This window comes from Myxocyprinus asiaticus, chromosome 7, assembly GCF_019703515.2.
Source record: "Myxocyprinus asiaticus isolate MX2 ecotype Aquarium Trade chromosome 7, UBuf_Myxa_2, whole genome shotgun sequence".
NCBI classification, from domain to species: domain Eukaryota; kingdom Metazoa; phylum Chordata; class Actinopteri; order Cypriniformes; family Catostomidae; genus Myxocyprinus; species Myxocyprinus asiaticus.
Genome location: NC_059350.1, coordinates 21,140,656 through 21,166,183, shown reverse-complemented (window position 1 = coordinate 21,166,183; position 25,528 = coordinate 21,140,656). Strand labels below are relative to the sequence as shown.

Genomic DNA, 25,528 nt, shown 5'->3' with positions numbered 1-25,528 from the left:
TTAACACCAATTGGGCAAGTCTTACCCTGTGACTCATAAGCCAGGGTAATTGCATCGACAATCCAGTGAGAGAGCCTTTGCTTGGAGACGGACATTCCTTTTGTGCTTCCTCCATAGCATATAAAGAGCTGATAAGACAGTCTGAACTGGCAAGTACGCTCAATGTATGCATGTAGTGCCCGCACAGGGCATAACAAATGCAATGATTGTTCCTCATCCGAATTAAATGGAGGAGGGAAGAAGGCCTGAAGGTGAACCACCTGCGCTTTAACGGGTGTGGGTAGGACCTTGGGTACATAGCCTTTCCTGGGTTTGACAGTGGCTCTTGAAAGACCGGGGCCAAACTCCAGACATGAATTGGCAACTGATAGTGAATGCAGGTCACAGACCCGTTTTACTGAGGCCAGAGCCAGCAGTAGTGTGGTCTTAACGGAGAGCATGCACAGTTCAACAGAGTCCAAAGGCTCAAAGGGGGGCCCTGTGAGAGCTTTTAGGACTAAAGTTAAGTCCCAAGTCGGGATTGTAGTCGGCCGAGGTGGGTTTAATCATCTTGCTCCTTTAAGGAACTTTGATTAAATCATGCTTGCCTATAGAGGCGTGATACGCAGATATTGTTGCCACATACACTTTGAGCATTGATGGGGTGAGTCCTGCGTCTAATCGCTCTTGAAGAAATATTAGAATTTCATGTATGGGGCAGTTTACTGGGTCCTTGCCATGTAGGAGACACCAATCAGTGAACACCTTCCATTTTAGTGCATAGAGGCATCTCGTGGACGGTGCTCTGGCCTGTAAATTGGTGTCCATGACTGAACATGTCAGGTCTGGTGTGTGTAGTGCGTCCGTTCAGGGGCCACACATGCAGGTTCCACAGCTGGGGCTGGGGATGCCATATTGTGCCTCGTGCCTGAGAAAGGAGATCCCTCCTCAGTGGTATTTCCCACGGTGAGTTGTACAGCATCTCCATCATTTCCGGAAACCATGGCTGGTTGGGCCATTTCAGCGCAACTAATAAAACCGTTTCCTTGTCCTCTCGGACTTTGCATATGACAGAGTGTATAAGGCATACTGGGGGAAACGCATGTTTATATAGAACATATATACAGAACGAGGGTGATTCACGAGTGAAGCGTCTTGAGACTCATGTCCTCACAGTGAGTACAGTCTGTCTCCATGAGAGCTGACTCTGCGTGGGCGTGGCCCAGACAGTAAATGCAGCTCTCATGCTGATCTGATGGCGGGATGTCTCTCGCACAAGGTACACTTACGGAATGACATCTTTAAAAAGACGCGAACACGTAAGTGACTCTTTTAGATATATAAATATATAAATTAATATATATTTATATTTATAATCACACAATATACAATACACAATATACAGCTGCTTTGTAAGGATACACAAACCCTGCCGAAGCGCTGCGGGGAATCAGGATGCTGAGGCCCGTTCACCAGCGATGCGTCAATCGGCGAGGTAGTGTGATGCTTGCCGGAACACTGCAGGGGAGTGGAAAGACTTCCCGTGAAGATTCCGCCTGCTGACTTGTGTATATCGCCGGCGAAGGTAGAGGGCTTCTAGACAAGAGATGATTGCTGTCTTGAAGGAAGAAATTCTGAGGAAATGGTGTTTGTGCACCTGTTTTTATAGCGGACAGTTTCGCGCCAAAACAGGCGGGCTCAATCACCATAGCCAATATTAGAATATTGGCATTATTGTAGAGTGGTTTCAACTGGGTCGTGTAAGAAGGCACTCCCCATATGCATAGCTATGCAATGTCAAGTGTACTGAGTCGTAAGGGAACTGGATTCACCAACGCGATTATGTAGCACTAGCACTTTTGGTTCTAACGGGCCACCGTACAGCCGGCTCTGTTTTGGTGGTACATTAGCTTGTTGTTGTTGGTGTCGGGTAACAAAAGAGGTCTATTAAATCCACATGAAATAATAACAAGAATGTCAGATAAAGGAGAGGTGGATTTAACTGGTGCAAAACAAAACACTGGTGTCTGGCTGGTCAAAGTAAGTGCTTCAAATAGCTCGATGAAGAGCACGGCTAGCTAAAGCCAATGCTTCTAGTTAATATTTCTCCTCTATTAGTATTTGTTTCATGTTGTTTTGTAGTTCATTCTATGGATTCACCATCTACAAATGCCGTGCAAACCCAGATTATTTGTTTGAACGGCTTTGCAGTGTGCATAATGAGTTGAAACTGAGTTACAATGTATTTTGAATGAGTTATTTTCAGGCCTGGAAAAGTCATGGATATCATTACAATCTTAAATTCGTGCTTCGGCTAGAAATGATGCTACATTTTGTGAGTGCAATCTTTATTAAATGATTTTGAAATCATTATACTATAATCTCAAACGACTGGAAAGTCATGGAGAAATCATGGAAATTCATTGGTCAGTAGTTTGGGAACCCTGGAGGTAAATTAATCTCAGACTCCTGCTGAACTGAACTGCATTTGACTCGCAGGTCCCCAAGTATTTGTCACAACAATGGGCCAAAGCAACAGGGAAAGGAGAAGTTGGAAAGCTCCGCATTTGCAAGTATGTAGTAAAACATTATGCTTCTACGTGCATTTGGAGTTGTACATGCACAGCTTAGAAAATATTTTAATCAACACTTTGCTCTTGTTTTTAAAGGAATCAAGGCAAAGCAGAGGTAACCACAATTTCTTGAAACATTAAGTCTTCTGTTTTGGGCTTGAAGTGGATTCCTTGTATTTCTGATTGTTTGAATGCCTTATGCACAAACAGGTGTCCTTCACACTCAACGAGGATCTTACCACCATAGACACCATAGGAGAGAAATCCTCTGTGGTACGAGCCCCTAGAGAACATCCATTCACTCTGCAGACTGTTGGTGGACAGACCCTGGCTGTTTTTACAGAAAATTCTTCAGGTGAGAACCAAAATCTCACAAAATGTAAACTTGTAATGGATGGTCTAGTGTTCAAACTAGATTTAGAAAACCCAGACTAAAACTAATTTGTGAGAAGAATGTATTTAAAATGCTGTTCTATGGAAAGTCATTAGTTGATGGGTCATTGACAAATAAGGTTTTCCGAGGTGATAAAAACCTATTTTTAAACAGGTGTCAAGTTTGTAGAAATGTAAACTTTGAGTCCATGTTGGTTTAACAAATAACTGATTTAATGACTTTAAAAATGTCATGTGGCATTAAAATAGTTTTGCTTGCACCTGCAATACACAGATGTATGGGACTTTATTAATTTCATTAATTTAAAAAAAAAAAAAATTATTTTTCAAGGTGAAAAATATATTTACAAAAATCATGTATCTTTGGGTCAAGATTATCAAGTTTTTTCAGGGTTGCACCAAATGACCTGAACAAAGTATGCCTTTTCATAAAAATGTCAAAATATTGATATTTCATTATGACCAAGTTTTTAGGTTGATTTGGTGGACAAAAGTGTTTAAAATTATTATTTTTTATTTTTTTTACAAATTTATTTCACTGATTAATTTTTAAAGACATAATAATGTTGTATTTTTCGGCACTATTCATGCCAATATTTTTTTTTTTTTTTTTAATAATTTAAGTTTTAATGAATATTTTGCTGTTTTATTGTACAGACGGTTACACCACGTGACACTTTTGACATTAAGTCCCATAAAAAATATCAAAATGACTTTGATATGTTCATCATAGAAGAGGTGTTCTCAAGTAATTGTGTGAATTACATTTGAAATGTATTCTTGAATAATTTAATAGATCTGGACAAAAATAATGAGCATCTCGTCACTGACCCTGATAATATCTGAAAACAACTGAACATGAAATTAGTGTTGTTAAAAGTAGCTTATGTTGTCAAGCACTAAAATTTGAATAGAACTGTAATGAGTAAATAAGACTGAAATGCTATTTGTTCTGTAATATATTATAATAACTCATTAAAAAATCATCAACAAAAATACTAATAAACATGTAATTCTTAGCAGTTAATACATAGAATGCTTAGAAATATCATGAAACTTGTATTCATGTGCTTTAAAATAATATTCATATGTCAGTGATGAACTATTATATTATGTACTTATTAATGGAAGTTATTATAACATGTCACTGGTTTTTCTTGTTAAAACTGATCTTTTGCTTTCAAACAGCTCATATGGTAAGTCTTTTTGTGCAACCTCCGGGCTGTCCTGCATATCCAGTAATTAAATTACCTCATGCTCTCTACTTGCTTTGTCTTTCATTGTTTTCTTTAGAGTTCTCTTTTTCGGTCTGTTCTGTGAGATGAATCGGATATTAGGGTATATTTGCTTTGATCTGGTCTTAAGCTTTTGCAGTTGCCTGACCTCTCTGCCTCTCAATATTTGTGTCTGGTGTTTTGATGGATGCAGACATTAGAGTGGGCCTTCAAGTTTCACCTGTTTCTGGAAACAAATCAACTCACCATCTTAATTGTTCCTTGGTTAATGTGGAGTTTTGTGTGTGTGTGTGTGTGTGTGTGTGTGCTTAGCTTGGGTGGTGTCTGTGCATGAACAACTCCATTTATTTCAAATCCAAATTCATTTATTTTTAATTTTTTTCTATAGTGACAGGATGGGATCAGAGGATTTCATATACCAGTTGCTTTTATGAAAAATAAGTAATTATTAGATTAATGGATTAGCTTTTTGGCTAGCAGCTTAGATTCTTGTTATTTGTCATTTATTGGACGTGTGTTATTCAAAGTGACTAACAGAATGCTAAAAACTAGAAAAATCCTCCTGGAGCAACCAAGGGTTTTTGTTAGTACCTTGCTCAAGGGTAAAATAGTGATCACCTCTACCATGGTTTGAACCTATTACTTCTTGGGTTAACTGTCCAGATCATTAACCACCATGCTAATTATTCCTTTTAAAGATATGTTGGTTTATATTAATTTGTTTAATGTCAATACCAGTTACTACATCTAGTAAACAAGGTGGCCAAAGTCTGATATAGTGCCAGTATACACTCACTGAGCACTTTTACGAAAACCTATACACCTGCTTATTCATGCGATTATCAGCCAGTCATGTGGCAGCAGTGTAATGCATACATATCTGCGTGATTTTGTCAGGAGATTCAGTTATGTTCATATCAACCATCAGAAATCACTGATTTCGACCGTGGCATGATTGTTGGTGCCAGATGAGCTGTTTTGAGGATTTCCGTAACTGCTGATCTCCTGTGATTAACAACAGCAGAAGACCATGTTGGGTTCCACTTCTGTCAGCCAAGAGCAGAAAGCTGAAGCAGCAGTGGGCACAGGCTCACCAAAACTGGACAGTTGAAGACTGGAAAAATGTATTGTGGTCTGATGAATCTCGATTTCTGCTAAGGCGCACAGATGATAGGGTCAGAATTTTGTGCCAACAGTATGAATCCATGGACCCAACCTGCCTTGTGTCAACAGTCCAGGCTTGTGGCGGTGGTGTAGTTGTGTGGGGAATGTTTTCTTGGCACACTTTGGGCCCATTAATACCAATTGATCATCGCTTGAAAGCCACAACCTATTTGAGTATTGTTGCTGACCATGTGCATCCCTTCATGGCCACAATTTACCCATCATCTAATGGCTACTTCCAGCTTGCATTATGTCACAAAGCAAAAGTCATCTCAAACTGGCTTTATGAACATGACAATGAGTTCACTGTTCTTCAGTGGCCTTCCCAGTCACCGGATCTGAATCCAATAGAACACCTATGGGATGTTGTAGAACGCAAGATTTGCAGCATGAATGTGCAGCTAACAAATATGCAGAAATCGCGTGATGCAATCATGTCAACACGGACCAGAATCACAAAGGAATGTTTCCAACATCTTGTAGAATCCATGCCATGAAGAAATAAGGCTGTTTTGGTAGCAAAGGGAGGCCCTACCCAGTATTAAGGTCCTGAAATACTTCTGTAGAAGTTCTTATTCGTTCTTCTTTCAGAGGTAAAAAGAAGTTCTAAACAGCTGAGTAGCGGTATACTATTTCCGAACATTTAGACACCTACCACACCGCTGTGGGAGGCCATTAGAAGTACATTTTAAATATAAGGACGCTCCGTAAAACCTTAAAAATGGTAAAAGGGTGCAGTGACTTTGGTTTTCAAAAAACACAATGGACCAACACCAGCAGATGACATTGCACCCCAAATCATCACAGACTGTGGAAAATTAACACTGGACTTCAAGCAACTTGGGCTATGAGCTTCTCCACCCTTCCTCCAGACTCTAGGACCTTGGTTTCCAAATGAAATACAAAACTTGCTCTCATCTGAAAAGAGGACTTTGGACCACTGGGCAACAGTCCAGTTCTTCTTCTCCTTAGCCCAGGTAAGATGCCTCTGACGTTGTCTGTGGTTCAGGAGTGGCTTAACAAGAGGAATACGACAACTGTAGCCAAATTCCTTGACATGCCTTGACCCCAGCCGCAGTCCATTCCTTGTGAAGTTCACTCAAATTCTTGAATCGATTTTGCTTGATAATCCTCATAAGGCTGCGGTTCTCTCGGTTGGTTGTGCATCTTTTTCTTCAACACTTTTTCCTTCCACTCAACTTTCTGTTAACATGCTTGGATACAGCACTCTGTGAACAGCCAGCTTCTTTGGCAATGAATGTTTGTGGCTTACCCTCCTTGTGAAGGGTGTCAATGATTGTCTTCTGGACAACTGTCAGATCAGCAGTCTTCCCCATGATTTTGTAGCCTAGTGAACCAAACTGAGAGACCATTTTGAAGGCTCAGGAAACCTTTGCAGGTGTTTTGAGTTGATTAGCTGATTGGCATGTCACCATATTCTAATTTTTTGAGATAGTGAATTGGTGGGTTTTTGTTAAATGTGAGCCAAAATCATCACAATTAAAAGAACCAAAGACTTAAACTACTTCAGTCTGTGTGCATTGAATTTATTTAATACACGAGTTTCACAATTTGAGTTGAATTACTGAAATAAATGAACTTTTCCATGACATTCTAATTTATTGAGATGCACCTGTAATTGTTCCGCATCCGGATCACTTCGTGCCCGGGCGACCGCGTTGCCTTTCTGAAGGCCAAAGTATACTTCGGGTTTGCGTGTTGCGGCTCCCTCCGCGCACAGTATATATGACGCAAATTGCAAAAACGAAGTATACCTCAGCCTTAATTATACTTTTCTGACCGCGCCGGTTATACTCTGCTATTGTAAGTTATGATGACACTGATGCTATTGCAAAGATAAGTGTATAAAAGTGTTAATGTTCAGAATACAGAAAAAAGAATGGTGATAGAGGCATATCTTTAGACAGATGTGTGAATGGATTTCGCTGCAGATGGCACATGAGTGAATGGGCACTTGAGAGTATTTGAGTTAATTTGATTCCTTTTGTAGACTAATAAAACAAAACAAAAATCGCATGACATGGTCTTGGAAAATGTCTCTAAGTGAACGATAGTACAGATCTAGGTACATTTGCACCAGTTTGCTAATAACTCTACACTCCGTGTTCACGTTGACTTTTTTTTTTCCACATTGATTTTGAATGACTAAACGACATACACAAAATCAGCTGTCAGCCTTAAGGTAGGTGGAGCTCTGGGGTCCTGGTTAGCTCAGCGAGTATTGATGCTGTCTACAACTCCTGGAGTCATGATTTTGAATCCAGGGCGTGCTGAGTGGGGTGCGTGGTGAGTTGTGAGTGGATGCCGCGGAGAATAGCGTGGGCCTCCACACACGCTACGTCTCTGCGGTAATGCGCTCAACAAGCCATATGATAAGATGTGCGGATTGACTGTCTCAGACGTGGAGGCAACTGAAATTCGTCCTCCGCCACCTGGATTGAGGTGAGTCACTACACCACCACGAGGACTTAAGAGCCCATTGGGAATTGGGCATTCCAAATTGGGGAGAAAATAAAAAGGTAGGTGGAGCTCCAGGTCACACCTACCAATGACATTGACCAGTAGCAGTAAGAGGGTGTTTAGAAGCCGGTAATAATTTTTCCTAAACGTTTGCACAAGCAAGCTGTCACGAACCATCGGAACGAGCGCAAAAACCCCTTTTTGGCCAGATTTTGTTCTAAATGATGTCACATCCGTTAGTCTTCGATTTCGTAGGAAGTATATCTAGGCCTATAGTATAATGTTCCTAATAAGGTGCTCAGTGAGTGTGTGTATATAGCCTAATATAATTTAATTAATGATAGCAATTAAGACAAGATGCACAACAAATTAACAATTGTTTTACACAAAATGTTCACACTATGCTTTACAAAATAAGTACTGTGTACTCAGAACTAAAAATTGCTAAATAAAATTATCAAAATTCAGATAGTGTGCACTGTCCATTGACTAAACTGATTTTGGAACTTACACTAGACAGAATGACAACTTCTGTTAATTGACCAAGCAAGTTGATGCCGATAGTCCCAAAATGGCTAAATATCAGCCGAATAATTACCCTTGATGACATCAGTCTAACACTAATACCTGTACTCTTGTTAGATTTTAATGCAATGGAACTGAAAAATGGCTGTTGCCCATATGTTCACTGACTGATGAGTGCACTGTTTTACTATAAATAAATATACACAGCCTTAAAATTCTTCAGAGAGTTCCAGAGTAGGGATCTTGATGTGTGATTTTGGATAAGCCCAAGCATGAATTTCTTATTCATTGAATCATTGGGTTCAATAGAGTTAACTCTAACTAACTGATCCGGGGTTGTGTGTGGCTCACTGGTTGTTTCTGCGTGGTTTGTGTCTATGCGTGTGCTTTCGCTGATTGCTGTGTAATAGCTGCCGTGAGGCTTGACGTGCCATGATTATCTGGCATGTACTCCCCCTTGTTCTCATGTTGCCATCCCTTTTATAGGGCAGTCAGATGCTGAGGCCAGCGGCTGAGGTTCAGGTCCAGGTGAGTGCTCGCCATCGCCCCCTGCTTGAGTGGAGGTCCAGGAAGGACAAGGCAAGCCAAGCTGTATGCAGAATGACCATAGTTTTTAAATAGTAAAATTGCTTTTGATTAGATATGAAAGACCTAAAAGGAACATGCAAGAACATCCTGTGTGTGGTTGTGGGTTTGTCACTAATGTTGATGCAAATATTGAACCTTTGATGGGAAAATCATTCAACCTAACAGCACATAAAACATCCTTTCTATAGCTTCATTTAAAGAGTTGGTGTGTTGAAGATTTGTGGTTGCTAGTTATCTCACAGCCCAACAATCACTCACCACAGCCTGCACAATGTGGTTGCAGCAGCGAATGCGCAGTTATGACTGTCATTGAAAGTTAATGTCTCTCTTCTCTCACAAAGACAAAATTGCACTGGAAGGATTGGTGGTGCAGAGAGCTGAATGTAGACCGGCCGTTAGTGAGAACTACATGAGGCTTAAGAGGTATGTTCATACAGTGTACACACTGTATATGTACACTGTGAGTGCATGCATGCACAATTTCTCACATTTAACTGTGTAAATGAGAACATACTGTACTTTAGACTTCTATTATTTTTTTATAAAAAGCTAATTACTGTTATACAAACTTAGTTTAGGGGTTTTTCAGAATTCCTAAAGGAATCCATACCATGAAGAAATAAGGCTGTTTTGGGAGCAAAGGGAGGCCCTACCCAGTATTAAGGCCCCAATATACTTCCGTAGTAGTTCTTATTCGTCGTTCTTTCAGGGGTAAAAAGAAGTTCTAAACAGCCGAGTAATGGTATACTGTTTGCAAACATTCAGACACCCACCCCACTGCTGTGGGAGGCATTTAGAGGTCAGTTTAAATATGATGACTCTACATATAAAACCTTAACTGTGACATTAAAATGTGTTATCAATGACTGTACCTCATTCTATGAGTAGAATTCACATGATGTCAGTAAAAGAAGTTTTAACCACTCAATGATTATTTAAAGTAATATATATGCAGTAGAAAATGTTTAATTTGTATTATTTACATTCTGAATTCATGACTCCAGTGCGCTAACACACTATACGCGGCCATAAAATGAGGCAGTTACGCTCTGTTATTGTAATTTATAATGACACTGATACTTTTGCAAAGATGAAAAAGAAAAGACAAAGACATAAAGACAAAAGAATGATGATAGCATATCTTACTTTGGGCAGATGTGTGAAGGGTTTTCCTGAAGATGGCACGTGTGAATGGGCATTTGAGAGTATTTGAGTGGATTTGATTACTTTTGTAGACTATTTAAACAAAACCCAAATGTCGCATTAGATGTTTGCTTGGAGACATTTTCCAAGAACGATTGTAGGTAAATTTGCACCAGCTCACTAATAACTCTACACGCTGGTGTGTTCATGTTGACTCAGCTGGACTGACTAAACAACATAAACAGAATTAGCTGTCTGCCTCAAGATAGGTTGAACTCCAGGTCACACCTACTGATGACGTGTACCAATGGCAGTAAGAAGGCAGTCGGCAAGAACTTTTGCCCAGGCGAGCTGTTCCGAACTACCAAAACAAACTCTAAAAACACATTCTTTTTGGCCAGATTTTGTTCTAAATGATGTCACACCTGTTTGTTCTTCAGTTTTGTATAGAAGTATATCGGGCCTTAACCTGAGACCAAAATGTCTAAATGTAACCCCTCCTAGAGTTTCAGGCTACACCCACCAGACTTGGCACAGACCTTCAGCCTGTTATCACTTGGGCTGTTTTGTATTTTTGAACTGATCAGACTAATGGTTTTCCCATAGCTGATAATATAAATTCAGTGCTTGGACTTACAATTTCCATAGTGTACAATCAAAAATGAACTGTTTCTAATCTATCTGTTTCCAGTTATCTATTATCTGTCTGTCTACAAGGCGTATAGAACACTTAAACCTTAAAAAAAAAAAAAAATGTAAACTTTTTGACAATGCTTTGTCAAGACAACATTCAAAGATTGTCATACCTTTTTGAGGTAATAATTACTATAACACAAGGTACACATGGTAAGGCACATGGCCAAATTATGTTTGAAAAGGTAGTATAAATCCAATTAAATTAAAGGGGTCACTCCATTAAACTCTTAAGTATGTACAGTTGAAGTCAGTAGTTTACATACACTTAGGCTGAAGTCATTAAAACTCATTTTTTTAACCACTCCACAGATTTAATATTAGCAAACTATAGTTTTGGCAAGTCGTTTAGGGCATCTACTTTGTGCATGACAAGTAATTTTTCCCAACAATTATTTTCAGACAGATTGTTTCACTTTTAATTGACTATATCACAATTCCAGTGGGTCAGAAGTTTACATTAAGTTAACTGTGCCTTTAAGCAGCTTAGAAAATTCCAGAAAATAGTGTCAAGCCTTTAGGTAATAAGCCAGTTAGCTTCTGATAGAAGGTGTAGTGAATTGGAGGTGTGCCTGTGGATGTATTTTAAGGCCTACCATCAAACTCAGTGCCTCATTGCTTGACATCATGGGAAAATCAAAAGAAATCAGCCAAGACCTCAGAAAACAATTGTGGGCCTCCACAAGTTTGGTTCATCCTTGGAAGCAATTTCCAAATGCCTGAAGGTACCACAATCGTCTGTATGTCTAATGAAACAAAAATGTAACAGTTTGGCCATAATGACCATCATTATGTTTGGGGGAAAAAGGGTGAGGCTTGCAAGCCGAAGAACACCATCCCAATCGTGAAGCATGGAGGTGGCAGCATCATGTTGTGGGGGTGCTTTGCTGCAGTAGGGACTGGTGCACTGCCCAAAATAGATGGCATCATGAGGAAGAAAAATTGTGTGACGATATTGAAGCAACATCTCAAGACATCAGCCAGGAAGTTAAAGCTCGGTCACAAATGGGTCTTCCAAATGGACAATGACCCCAAGCATACATCCAAAGTTGTGGCAAAATGGCTTAAGGACAAAAAAGTCTAGGTTTTGGAGTGGCCATCACAAAGCCCTGACCTCAATCTGATAGAAAATTTGTGGGCAGAACTGAAAAAGTGTGTGCGAGCAAGGAGGCCTACAAACCTGACTCAGTTACACCAGTTCTGTCTGGAGGAATGGGCCAAAATTCCAGCAACTTATTGTGAGATGCTTGTGGAAGGCTACCCAGAACGTTAGACCCAAGTTAAATAATTTAAAGGCGATGCTATCAAATACTAACAAAGTTTATGTAAACTTCTGACCAACTGGGAATGTGATGAAAGAAATAAAAGCTGAAATCATTCTCTCTATTATTATTCTGACATTTCAAATTCTTAAAATAAAGTAGTGATCCTAACTGACCTAAGACAGGGAATGTTTTCTACAATTAAATGTCAGGAATTGTGAAAAACTGAGTTTAAATGTATTTGGCTTAGGTGTATGTAAACTTCTGACCAACTGGGAATGTGATGAAAGAAATAAAAGCTGAAATCATTCTCTCTATTATTATTCTGACATTTCAAATTCTTAAAATAAAGTAGTGATCCTAACTGACCTAAGACAGGGAATGTTTTCTATGATTAAATGTCAGGAATTGTGAAAAACTGAGTTTAAATGTATTTGGCTTAGGTGTATGTAAACTTCTGACTTCAACTGTAGCTAGAGCTCAGACAGGATGTTGTTTTCTGTTGCAGACTGCAGATTGAGAAGTTGTCTAAACCCCTCAGGTTCTCTCAACAGCTCGATAAGGCTGTTACCACCAACTACAAACCTGTTGCTAATCACGCCTATAATGTAGGTCATGCTTTTGCATCATCATACAGATGTATGTCTGTGTATCTAGTGTCTAATTGAATGTTTATATACACTTTTTGCTCCCTTTCTCAGCTGGAATATGAGAAGAAGAAGAAAGAAGAAGGGAAGAGGGCACGAGCGGATAAACAGCAGGTGCTGGACATGCTGTTCTCTGCATTTGAGAAGCATCAGTATTATAACATCAAGGATCTAGTGGACATCACAAAACAGCCTGTGGTGAGTTACACCTTTAGGGGCACAGGTTAAATATCAAACTACTGTATCATTGTTGTAGCATAGGCTTGTAGAGCGCACTCTGTCTAGTTTTCTACTGCCATCAAAAATCATTTTCAGATGGAGCTGATTAGTTTTGGTCTCAAAACAAGAGAGCCTGTTTAAAGATGTTCACTATACTGTTTTCATTGCCTCCAAATTTGTTATAAAGATGCCATTTCCAATATATAACAATCAGCAATTCCTTGTAGTTACTGCACAATTCTAATGAGTGTTTTGCAGTGTGACATCACCTCTCCTCCTGTCCTTTCTCAAAAATTAAATCTATAAAAAATTAAAGTTCTGTCATAATTTACTCACCCTTATGTCACTCTAAACCCAAATGGATTTCTTTCTCTTGCGGAACACACATTAATGAATATTCCAGTCAGTCTTTTCAGTACAATGGCAGTTGATAGTGACTCAATTTAAAGCTTATAGTGGATCCAAACTTATTATAAAAGTAGCCCATTGGGCTTGTGCATTATATTCCAAGTCTTTTGAAGGCATACAATAGGAAATGTTTGTAATTATTGTCTTGCACGTGCTAGGAGTAGGCATGTGACAGCCTCAAATTTTCACATAATTGCTGAAGCTTTTATTACGATATACGTTATTATCACAGTATTGAGTCACATTACAAAGTGTTGAAAGATAAACAAGTTCATATTACTTTTTTCAATACCAATCTGGCCTTTTAAATTAAACAAAGAACTTTGAAAAGAACCCCAAACGTTCAAAAAAACTAATTGAACATTTAAATAATTACAAAAAATAAAATAATATAAAATAAAAATATTTTACAAATGTATAAACAAATATTTGAAAATAAATATTAAGTCAAATAGGTAGTCACTGTCTTGAAGTGCAAAGCTGCAAACCTGTAAATTCCCTTATGAACATTTGCCACATTACCATTACTAATTACAGAACTTAATTTTAGCTGATTTCAACTGTGTTTTAATTGTTACTACAAGATGCAAATGTTACTGTGTAACTTTTGGAGTTTTAGTGAATTACTCTTTGGCCACTTCAAAGCAAGCTACACATTATTACTTAGTCGTCATTTAGAGTGTCTCAACTTACCTTTTATATCGCTGAATTGCACGGGATGATTGTCCCACAGATGAGCAAACATGTTGGAGGTGTTCCTGTGTTTTGCTGCCACTTTTCTGTCACGTTTTACACAAAGTTAAACCATCTTTGACCAACAGTCCTTCTGTATTTTGAAGGAACCCAGAATACTTCGACACTTCCGACTCAATCCTTTAAGAAGGCAGATAGAGTCGGCTCCGTTCCTCCTTCAGCAATGCTTCTCATCCATGCTGGTTTTGTTTACATCAGTGCGCATGTGCCATTTATGCCGTATATACATCACATGCCTAGCTTGGAAAGAAGCTTGTTCACAGTGGCTTGTGTTTTCACGTTAGAACTTGTGTTGTTTAGTGCTAAAAATATCACGTGAAAACGCATGCCACTTCTCTTATGCTCTCATGAATATGGAACGGATAAGCATGTTCTAAATGTAAGGCTACCTATATAACATTTTTTTTCTCATTTTCTATAGATTTACTTAAAGGAGATTCTTCGGGACATTGGCATTTACAATGTCAAAGGCACTCATAAGAACACCTGGGAGCTCAAACCGGAGTACAGACATTACCAAAATGAAGAGAAGAGTGACTGATCATTTTCTTGTCACATCGAGAGTCCATGGACCTGTTTATATCATTGAAGTCAAAACAAACCATTATCCTCCCCAATAAGTACACAATGTTATTGTTTCAAAATTTCTTCAAGGATGATTCATTCATTGTTTTAGAGGTTTATTGGAAATATTTGTGGAGTTTTATAATGATATTGAGGGATTCACATGAGGAACCACAATAGAATTGAATCTTCAGTCATCATGACTGAAATTAAAAGGACTTCTAATCCTCATCAGTTCAGATCTGGTGTGTATAAAACAGGTGAAGTTAAGTGCTTACTGATATAAACTCAGCAAGAAAAGAAACGTCCTCTCACTTTCAGCTGCTTTGTAAATATTTGTATGAACATAACAAGATTCAACAACTAAGACATAAACTGAACAAGTTTCACAGACATGTGACTAACGGAATAATGGAATAATGTGTTCCTGAACAAAGGGTGGGGGGTAACAGTAACAGTCAGTATCTGGAGTGGCCACCAGCTGCATTAAGTACTGCAGTGCATCTCCTCCTCATGGACTGCACCAGATTTGCCAGTCCTTGCTGTGAGATGTTACTCCACTCTTACACCAAGGCACTTGCAAGTTCCCAGACATTTCTGGGGGGAATGGCCCTAGCCCTCACCCTCCGATCCAACAGGTCCCAGACGTGCTCAATGGGATTGAGATCCGGGCTTTTCACTGGCCATGGCAGAACACTGACATTCCTGTCTTGCAGGAAATCACACACAGAACGAGCAGTATGGCTGATGGCATTGTCATGCTGGAGGGTCATGTCAGTATGAGCCTGCAGGAAGGGTACCACATGAGGGAGGAGGATGTCTTCCCTGTAATGCACAGCATTGAGATTGCCTGCAATGACAAGCTCAGTCCAATGATGCTGTGACACACTGCCCCAGACCATGACGGACCCTCCACCTCCAGATTGATCCCGCTCCAGAGTACAGGCCTCGGTGTGACATTCCTTCGATAAACGCGAGTCCGACCATCACCCCTGGTGAGACAAAACTGCGACTTGTCAGTGAAGAGCACTTTTTGCCAGTCCTGTCTGGTCCAGCGAAGGTGGGTTTGTGCCCATAGGCGATGTTGTTGTTGCTGGTGATGTCTGGTAAGGAACTGCCTTACAACAGGCCTGCAAGCCTCTCTCAGCCTATTGCGGACAGTCTGAGCACTGATGGAGGGATTGTGCATTCCTGGTGTAACCTGGGGGTGTTTGCCATCCTGTTCTTGTCCCGAAGGCGTGATATTCGGATGTACCGATCCTGTGCAGGTGTTGTTACACATGGTCTACTACTGCGAAGATGATCAGCTTCCTGTCTCCCTGTAGCGCTGTCTTAGGTGTCTCACAGTACGAACATTGCAATTTATTGCCCTGGCCACATCTGCAGTCCTCATGCCTCCATGCAGCATGCCTAGGGCACGTTCACGCAGATGAGCAGGGACCCTGGGCATCTTTCTTTTGGTGTTTTTCAGAGTCAGTAGAAAGGTCTCTTTAGTGTCCTAAGTTTTTATAACTGTGACCATAATTGCCTACCGTCTGTAAGCTGTTAGTGTCTTAACGACCATTCCACAGGTGCATGTTCATTAATTGTTTATGGTTCATTGAACAAGCATGGAAAACATTGTTTAAATGCTCTACAATAAAGATCTGTAAAGTTATTTGGATTTTTACAAAATTATCTTTAAAATACAGTGTCCTGATAAAGGGTTATTTCTTTTTTTTGCTGAGTTTATTAGTTGTAAACCATTATCTTTGGGTTTCTGTTTAAAACAAGCAGGCTTATATTTTGTATGGTATTTCATTTTATTAAATTCTGTTTAAATGTTTTTGTAAAAAAAAAAAAAAGTCGTTAAATTACTTTCAGGAACCCAAAAGCTGCAGACAAAACTTTCTACAAGATTGCTTGGTTCTACATTGCAGGTGGAAGTACTGGGGTTAAACATTCAAATCATATTTTGAATATTTTTATTTTTAAATATTTAAAATTTTGGCACAAAGATTTCAATATTTCTGAGCACTATAACCAATTAATGCGAACTTTTTTAAATATATTGGATGTTCTTAGTACCCTTTATTCTCAAAGGATCCGTTGGCCTATACAATTTATATATACACACCGATGAGCCACATTAAAACCACCTGCCTAATATCATGTAGGTCCCCCTTGAGGCGTGGACTCCACAAGACCTCTTAAGGTGTCCTGTGGTATCTGGTACCAAGATGTTAGCAGCAGATCCTTTAAGTCCAGTAAGTTGTGAGGTGGGGCCTCTATGGATTGGACTTGTTTTTCCCAGTACAACCCACAGATGCCCGATCAGATTGAGATCTGGAGACCGAGTCAACACCATTCCTGAACAATTTTTGCAGTGTGGCAGGGCACATTATCCTGCTTATAGAGGCCATTGCCATCAGGGAATACCGTTGCTATGAAGGGGTGGAAGTGGTCTGCATCAATCTTTAGGTAGGTGGTATGTGTCAAAGTAATATCCACATGACTGCCAGGACCCAAGGTTTCCCTGCAGAACATTGCCCCTACTGGCCTGCCTTCTTCCTATAGTGCAGCCTGCTGCCATCTCTTCCCCAGGTAAATGGCAGAAAGGAGTCAAGGAGTTTGGATTGGGGAACTAAAGTTCAGGCTCAATGCCAGAGGTTGTGGTGCAACCAGTGTGCATAAATGAATGGTCACAAAAACATCAATGCACTGAATGCTGAAAAGACAGCACTCCAAAATTCCTCAGAGACATTGGTAGACATTTTATGGAGTATTTTCCTTGCAATAGTCACCTTTAACAAGCTTGTTAGGGGTTCAAGTACATTGACAGATGATTACCATCAAGCTGTTCATAGAGGGCATACAACAGGTATTTAAGGAATGAACTTCTATACAGCTGCCTTGACATATACAAATAACAATGACTTAAGCTCATTGCTCAAGAGTTCTCACAAATTTTAAGCAATTCATTTTCATGATATTTCTAGTCACTTCTGACTGTGCATAAGTTTTTTTCCTTTATTACACAAATTCTAGCAGAGAGTTGAATCATTCAACCCAAATTGTGAACAGATTACAATTTGTTTACAGTTAATTTAAAATTCCCTGATATTTCTAGTTCTTCCATGACCTTGGGAACCCTAAAGATGATTACCCCAAGCCATTGATGTTAAAGGTGGTTTTACAAGCTATAGAATCGAGGCATTTTTCATACATGGTCTTTAATTTTAAGAATCATGTTTGGTTCACATTAGTGCTGAAAGGGATTTTACTATTTCCCATAGTGCAGAGATCCTCCAATTCCTACAGTAAACACAACTACAGTGAATAAACACTTCACAGCTCTAAAGGGACACCACCAATAAACTGGATTTCAGTCTTTAAGAGGCTATACCTTTAATTTGTTCATCATAGTTTTCCGGTCGATGGGAGTACACACTTTCATTGGTAAAGTCTAATAAAATTCCCAGGACAAGTTTAGGCAGAACACAGTCAACACTTATTAGCCAGCAGCTTGATTTTATTTTTTCACAAATGGTGCAAGAAATCCTATACAATCCTGTGATTCAATTGGAAAGAGGGGGAATTAAACTGTACATCTGCTGAAACCAGAAGCTGACATGCACAGCAATAGAGAAGCCAGCAACTTCATCTCCATGACGACAAAATAAAAAAACCCAAAATAGTTTCAACCACAATCTTTTCACATTGTGGTTTAGCTTGGTAAAAAGTCCTGTTTCTATTTTCATGAGAGGACCATCACATCTTGAAGCCAATCAAGAAATTAAAACAACGGCCTAGTGAAGTTAAAAGAGCCTCTGGTCCTGATGGAAAGGAATTGGGGGGAATGATTGGTTTAATCCACAGGCCCAATCCACCAAGTAGAGGCCAAAGTTGGAGGGGCAATTTTAGATGCTTACGGAGTTTACTGTGGAGAGAAAAACATTTGATGGTTAATTTCTATTTAATACAAAGTCTCAATACCATCAATACCCTGTTTTAACCTCTAAACTCTACTTAGCTCCTACATGTTAGCAAGGTTAAAAACCCTTTAAGCCAGAAAGAATTTTTTTTCCATTTAGTTGACCATACTGTCATGCTATAGCAACAATATTAATGCTTTCATTTAATGTAATCATTCTGTTCTCCTCAACCGAGTCCATTCCAGACACCTTTCAGATGGCTAGAAGACACGAGGAGGATTACTGTCGCATCCTTGTGCAAACCCAGTGGCCACCAATTAGCCACAGGCCTAAGAGTGGATGCTACGTGCAAAATATTATTCCCTATACACTAGTGCTGATTGACTGATTTTTAACTAAATAGCACAGTTTTAAGTCTATTCCCTTAAACAGCATTTTAAAACAAAGAGGTAACAAAAAGACTTCATAAACTTACGCATTTCTCAATCTCCAGACCATCCTTGAAGAAGAGCATGTATGGAGTGATGCCATCCTCACGGAAGTCGAGTAGACCAACCATGCCGTCTGGGTTCATGGACTCGCCAGTGAAAAACTAAGCCAATAGACAAGATCAGTTAACGGAACTTGCGGCCTATTCTGCAACCCATAATAACCCTCTTCTATTTGTTGAAGTGGCACACTTAGGATTAACCATTTATTTTCATTGGTCATGACCTTCAAAACGGAACTGCAGGCCAAAGTATACTTTGGTTTTCCACGTGCCGGAAAGTCTTGCGCACAGTATGCTTGACACAAATTTCTTCAGCACTGTATGTCGGATTGTGCCGCGTGGAGCCCAGTTTTTCTGGACAAGCGGACAGTCCTCGTCTGTGCTTGTCATCAGCGTCCCGTCAACGTCCATTTGCACAAAACAGCATGCAGAAAAATAAAGTATACCCAAACCAGACATCATTGTGTGCCTTCAACAGAACCGTTCCACTAGTAACGGCAGAATGAAAAGATCACCAGTTATTGTAGTATACCTGAAAGTTCTTGATATTGCCTAGAATTTTCTTGACCTCAGCTGGTGCATTAGCCATGAAGGGGTCAACCCTGTTAGGTGCAGTTTCCTGTAGTTTGGCTTTCACTCTGTCATAGGGAAATTGGAAAGAACCGGGTTACGTTTCAGAGCCATGTTCACTGATAGCTGTGAATCAAGGAAATTTGAACATCTTGTTGTCCCCAGTTCAATCTTACAAGCCACTTATAAGGCAGGCAGAAAGCGCAGGGACCTTTCATTTAGCATCTTCACATCTTAAAACCCAGGTGGCCACAATACAAGACTCTGAGCTGTCAATGATGCAAAAATCTAAACATAATACCACAGGTATTCTACAGAGCAGAATAGTGATGTCAAAAGCACTTGTACTTCGGAACCAAGTCGATACCTAATAAAAATAAGATGCAACGATACCAGTGTTTCTGTTGTACCAGAAGTACCCACAGAAGTTCCCCACATGCTATCTGACAGACAAACAGCTGCTTACAAATGCTCACACGTTTTAGCGCATTTAGATACTCCTTTTACACAGAAAAGGACAATTAATCAAATTACAATTATTATATAATACTAGGATAGGGTATGTCCTAGTGTGATTATTAAACCACAAATGGGTGTTAATGTAATCGTTATATACTGCGTGCAGCAAAGACGTGTGAAGCTGCTCATATACGCGCTGTACTTTTTGTAGTAATGAAAAAGTGCTCATTCACAGTGACGCACAGAGCACCTGCAGACTATATAATTAAATCGCAGCATTTTGCGCTTCTATAAATCACACTGGGTCATATTACCAACATCTTATCCAGAAGTGTAAAACTTCCATCAAAATCACAGATCCAGAAAGGCCTCATCAAAAAGGTTTGATTCTAAATAAAAGCTCGACGTATGAAATTTAAGAAATTGCAACAAAATATTTGGTAAAATGTATTATTTTATATTAAGCTGGACCCGTATATCATGAGCAAGAGTGCTGTTGTACTGAATAGAAGTTTATAATTTTTTTCCCCATTTATAAAGTGATTCTCTGTTGTGCAGCACTTTATCAGACAAAAATAAGACTGTTGTGTTTTAGATTATGTTGCAAGGACATTTACTGCAGCACTTCAATACTTTTCAACAAAACAATTACTTTTAAAAAGTTCTATTTCCTTTTTATTAAAGTTTGTATTCATTTTATTAGACAATTTTGGTGAGGAAATTGAATTGAGCTTTAAAACATGGAATTCAAAAAATTGAAAAATGTGGAATTTGGGAAAAAATATTAATGGAACTAAGGAAAAAACAAATACTTTAAAAACCTGAAACATGCTATTGTTTTCATTATTTAACAGATTAAAAGGAGTGTGTTCAATAGCACATTTCCCATTTTTTCCTGTGGTATCGAAATTGGTATTAAGAATTGTGAAATTTTACTGGTATATTGGTACAGATTACTGAATTTTTAGTATCGTGACAACACTAGAGCAGAATAACGGAGCCAAACGCCTGGGTCAAAGTTAATGACATTTACAGTAACCTGTCCGTGTTGCAAAGCACAACATGTTATGATCCAGTTGAGTCAGTGGATGGTTGCCATTGACTTCCCATTCCTTATACAACACTTATTTCCTCTTTTGACCTTTAGGTCTGCTTGCAAAAGCTGTAGTATATAGCATGGAGATCTGACATGGCATGTGACAGCATGGAGATCTATTGACATGGCATATGACAAACACTTACCCCTTCATGTAGTCCTTGATGTAGGCTGTGTATGACTTCTTGTCGTAGGATGTCTCCTGAAGTTTGTGGTTGAGGACAATATCCACACCACTGACAGTGGAAGACTCGCAGCCCTCATCTTGAACTTCTGCCGATGCGTTGCCACCAATCAGTGCATCATCTATGTCTCCCACTGACCTGCTGATCATCTACAGCAAAGACAAATGGTGTCAGACTGTAGCCAATACCACAGTCACTGGTACATATCTCAGCACATATCTGATATGTTCCAAGGCAAGAACCATAAATGATTTGCCATTTCATAAACAGTCATTTGAAAGTACTTAGCTTAGAATTAAGGGGTTGGGAACTATTTGCCAAAAAAAGTATTTGTATACTATCAACATCTACAAAAGCCTGTAAAACAATTGTACAAATTATGCAGACACCTGCAAACCTGAAACTAAATGCTTTGACACATTTGCTTTAACAGAAATGCATACAGCAGGGGTACTCAACAGGCAGACTCCTGTCTGGATCTGGACCAAAGGATATTTCAATCCAGACAGAGATCTAAATCATTGTGCTAGTTATCTGTCACCTGGCTAAGTGATTGTGTAAGCGCGTGTATATGCGCGCAGAGCGGGAATAAAGTGCGTTCAGCGCTACACACTTTATTCCCACTCCGTGTGTTGCCTCTCTCCCCGCTATAGACGTGAGGCGCTGCATAAAGCCTAATTTACCGTACGTACGAGTTGCAGGTGTGGTTATTTTAACATCAAAACAGTTAACGTGGTGCCTTTAGACTATAACGTTTTTTTCCACATCTAAATTTAGCTTTATTAATCAGCATGTTACGAGCCATTCATAAAACATTTTTTCTAATTTGGTGAAAATTAGACATCATGGATGGCAAGGAAAGCCTAAATATACTTATTATTCTAACAGTATTTGAATGCTTCACTGTTCACCGCAGATCCATCTCCTGACATTTTAAACGGCCTGGATCGCCTACTTGGACTGTCACAGACGAACTGTCATGATTTGTCAACAAGGGGAACGTTTGATCCTGATCCTTAAGTTTTTTATTCTGGCTGATAGAATACGCACTTCAAAGGAAGATATTAGAAAAGCACTCAACGGCAAGAAAACGCTGGATTTTCATGAGTTACATCTTTTTAAACGAGATATCTGTATATGGTATATAATAGAAGTTTTACTGATATTTGCCTTTTATCATTAGAAAAGTTACAGGGAAATGTTGAGGGGAGACTGTTAGAATCCATGCTTCAGAGGAAGATTTATGAGCGTTCTACAGGACGTTGGATCTGCTGAAGTTGTGTGAGGTTGGTTTATTACATCTGTTAAACGAGATATGCACATACAGTTGTGCTCAAAAGTTTGCACACCCTAGCAGAAATTGTGAAATTTTGGCATTGATTTTGAAAATATGACATGCAAAAAAAAAAAGAAAAAAAAAGGTCTTTTATTTAACCTGTTGATGCTCATTGACCCCACCCATGGGTTTGACTTGACTTTGCTTAAATGAGTTCACATTTACTATATAGTGTGCTGTTCAAAATAGTTCATAATGTTGACAAATTATACATCTTTATAATATGTCAACATTATTAACTTTTTTTGACTAGACTATATAGTATATGTTAACAAATTTAAGCAAAGTGACATCAGTTCTGGGAGGGGGGCATGCACATCAACAGGTTCAGGATAGTGATCATATGAAGCCATTTATTATCCTATAGTTGTTTGGCTCCTTTTTAAAATCATAATGATAACAGAAATCACCCAAATGGCCCTGATCAAAAGTTTACATTACCTTGAATGTTTGGCCTTGTTGAGGTTGTTAAAAGACGGTGTGGTTGTTTCAAGGAGCACAATACGACGAAACCAAAAATGAGCTGCATTGTCGAGTTGCCAGAAAGAAGCCAATGCCACAAAAGCCCGGTTACAATATGCCCGACAACACCATGACATGCCTCGCAGCTTCTGGCACACTGTAATTTGGAGTAACGAGACCAAAATAGAGCTTTATGGTCACAACCATAAGCACTATGTTTGGAGAGGGGTCAACAAGTATTGTGCTCCTTGAAACAACCACGCATCTTTTTCCAGAGCAGCCTGTATTTCTCCTGAGGTTACCTGTGGGTTTTTCTTTGTATCCCAAACAACTCTTCTGGCAGTTGTGGCCAAAATCTTTCTTGGTCTACCTGACCTTGGCTTGGTATCAGGAGATCCCCGAATTTTCCACTTAAGTGATTGAACAGTACTGACTGGCATTTTCAAGGCTTCAGATATCTTTTTATATCCTTTTCCATCTTTATAAATTTCCATTACCTTGTTACACAGGTCTTTTGACAGTTCTTTTCTGCTCCCCATGGCTCAGTATCTAGCCTGCTCAGTGCATCCACGTGAGAGCTAACAAACTCATTGACTATTTATACTCCGACACTAATTGCAACTTAAAAAGCCACAGGTGTGGGAAATTAACATTTTAATTGCCATTTAAACCTGTGTCACCTTGTGTGTCTGTAACAAGGCCAAACATTCAAGGGTATGTAAACTTTTGATCAGGTCCGTTTGGGTGATTTCTGTTATTATTTAAAAAGGAGCCAAACAACTGTGATAATAAATGGCTTCACATGATCACTATCCTTAAGACATGATTTTTTTGCATGATCAGTCATATTTTCAAAATCAACACCAAAATTTCAATTTCTGCCAGGATATGCAAACTTTCGAGCACAACTGTATTTGCAGACGGTATATGATATTATTTTTATTGATATTTGCCTTTTTATCATTTAGACAAGACAGTTAATTTACAGGGAACTGTTGAGAAAAGCGAGGGAGAATGAAACAGGCGAGCGCTTTGACATGAGCTCAAATGCGTCTGCTGCGGCTTGGATATGCAGAGCGTTTAAATGACACTGTGTTGCACACCGGTCTATTATTGTAGTAACACGATGGCACGTAACAAAACGAACCTTGACTGGTCGTTTACATGTCTCAGTCGCTTCACATGCAAGCACCCTCAAGAAAAAGAAAAAAAAAGCAAATGGGAAAATGTTGGCAGATAATTAAAAAAAACTCAGAATATCAGCCGTGGTGATATATCGGTCGACCACTAGTCATAACCTTCAAAGGTGTCCTAAGTTCATCATGATTGTACATTAATGAGAAGGCATATACATACATACATTTGCTTGGTGAAGAGTCATACCTTTCCCTCCACTTCAATCATCATCCCATTCTCAGACTCTTTGATTTTGTAGATGTCCGAGAACATCTCATCACCTGTGAACAAAAGAAAAAGATTTCAAAAAATAAATAAAATCACAAATCAACGTTTAGCGTAGCATTCCAGTAACCACCATTTAAAGGCCGCAGCAAAGATGACAGAGTAATGACGAGTAAACTAAACTGGTCAGAACTAGAAACACACCCTGTTTAGCGAGCATTTCACAACTGTTTCTGAAATCAACCATGAAGAAGAAACCCCCAAAAACACTTGGATGGACAAGATGATCGGTTTCTGTCGTCAAATCAAAGACAATTCACAAAAGGGCGTTTATGTACCTACACGTGGTAATTTAGGAGTATGAATGTTAAGACAGTTAAACAGCACAACTTTTGCCGTTGTACCTAACCTGACAACCGGCGTTTTAACTGAACTGCTAACACCCATTTAACTCCAGATTTGCTAAAATATAACAAAAACGACCATTCAATGAAATAAATCCATCGTGTTGATAAAAACACATATAAAAATTACTTATTGAAGGCAGCAGTAATGACACAGATGTCTCCTCAACTTTATAGCGTGATTAGCCAATAAGCTAACAGTATTCAACAAAGTTAGGCCGCGGAGGGACCGGGAAAGACCGGTTTTTAAAAACAACCCAACAGCCTCGAATACATAAAATATCGATAAGAACACAACATTTAGGTGTACTGCGTTGTGTTAGAGGTTATTGTTACCTGTGATGATGTCCTTGTAGATGATCATTTTGTCGGATTGTGTTCGGGGGTTTTCAGGCAGTGCTGGCTGTGACCTGATGGCGGACTCAGCTGAAAAGGCCGATGAGGGCACTGAGCATCTTATATAAGGGCTGACAAATACGGGCGCCCTCTAACGGTTCAACGTAGAAACATCCCACAGGTATTTCCAGATTCCCCAACTACAGGGACAGACTAACTGTTAGCCTAATTACTGTAAAACATTATAT

The 25,528-nt window shown here is 39.3% G+C and overlaps 2 protein-coding genes across 5 annotated transcripts; one reads left to right on the top strand and one right to left on the bottom strand.

Annotated features, from left to right (window-relative positions):
• Positions 1 to 1,847: 1,847 nt before the first annotated feature.
• Positions 1,848 to 18,144, top strand: LOC127443939 (general transcription factor IIF subunit 2-like). The gene is made up of 8 exons (XM_051703021.1): positions 1,848 to 2,019; positions 2,479 to 2,552; positions 2,649 to 2,667; positions 2,763 to 2,907; positions 9,280 to 9,361; positions 12,545 to 12,644; positions 12,738 to 12,881; positions 14,485 to 18,144. The coding sequence occupies exons 1-8, from the start codon at positions 1,954 to 1,956 to the stop codon at positions 14,602 to 14,604; spliced, it is 750 nt and encodes a 249-aa protein (XP_051558981.1). The 5' UTR covers positions 1,848 to 1,953; the 3' UTR covers positions 14,605 to 18,144.
• On the bottom strand, positions 18,118 to 25,420 carry LOC127443948 (translationally-controlled tumor protein homolog). Of its 4 annotated transcripts, none has more exons than XM_051703031.1 (6): positions 25,281 to 25,420; positions 24,523 to 24,596; positions 21,303 to 21,490; positions 19,564 to 19,669; positions 19,017 to 19,133; positions 18,118 to 18,546 (listed from the first exon to the last, which is right to left on the bottom strand). In XM_051703031.1, exons 1-6 carry the CDS (start codon positions 25,306 to 25,308, stop codon positions 18,544 to 18,546), a joined length of 516 nt encoding a protein of 171 aa, XP_051558991.1. In that variant the 5' UTR covers positions 25,309 to 25,420; the 3' UTR covers positions 18,118 to 18,543. The 4 variants fall into 4 exon arrangements, with proteins under 4 accessions (XP_051558991.1, XP_051558994.1, XP_051558992.1 ...); XM_051703034.1 differs by having other exon boundaries at positions 24,500 to 24,596; positions 25,281 to 25,334; XM_051703032.1 differs by lacking the exons at positions 24,523 to 24,596; positions 25,281 to 25,420 and adding exons at positions 24,287 to 24,332; positions 24,500 to 24,516.
• Between the last annotated feature and the right edge of the window lie 108 nt (positions 25,421 to 25,528).

Excerpts from the sequence above, each read along its gene's own strand:
- LOC127443948 (XM_051703031.1), bottom strand. The coding sequence starts at position 25,308 with ATGATCATCTACAAGGACATCATCACAG. Across the intron at positions 24,597-25,280 it reads CTACAAGGACATCATCACAG|GTGATGAGATGTTCTCGGAC; the intron begins GTAACAATAACC and ends TTTTGTTCACAG. Across the intron at positions 19,134-19,563 it reads GCAATATCAAGAACTTTCAG|TTTTTCACTGGCGAGTCCAT; the intron begins GTATACTACAAT and ends CTATTGGCTTAG.
- LOC127443939 (XM_051703021.1), top strand. The coding sequence starts at position 1,954 with ATGTCAGATAAAGGAGAGGTGGATTTAACTGGTGCAAAACAAAACACT. Across the intron at positions 2,020-2,478 it reads CTGGTGTCTGGCTGGTCAAA|GTCCCCAAGTATTTGTCACA; the intron begins GTAAGTGCTTCA and ends TTTGACTCGCAG. Across the intron at positions 12,645-12,737 it reads TTGCTAATCACGCCTATAAT|CTGGAATATGAGAAGAAGAA; the intron begins GTAGGTCATGCT and ends TCCCTTTCTCAG.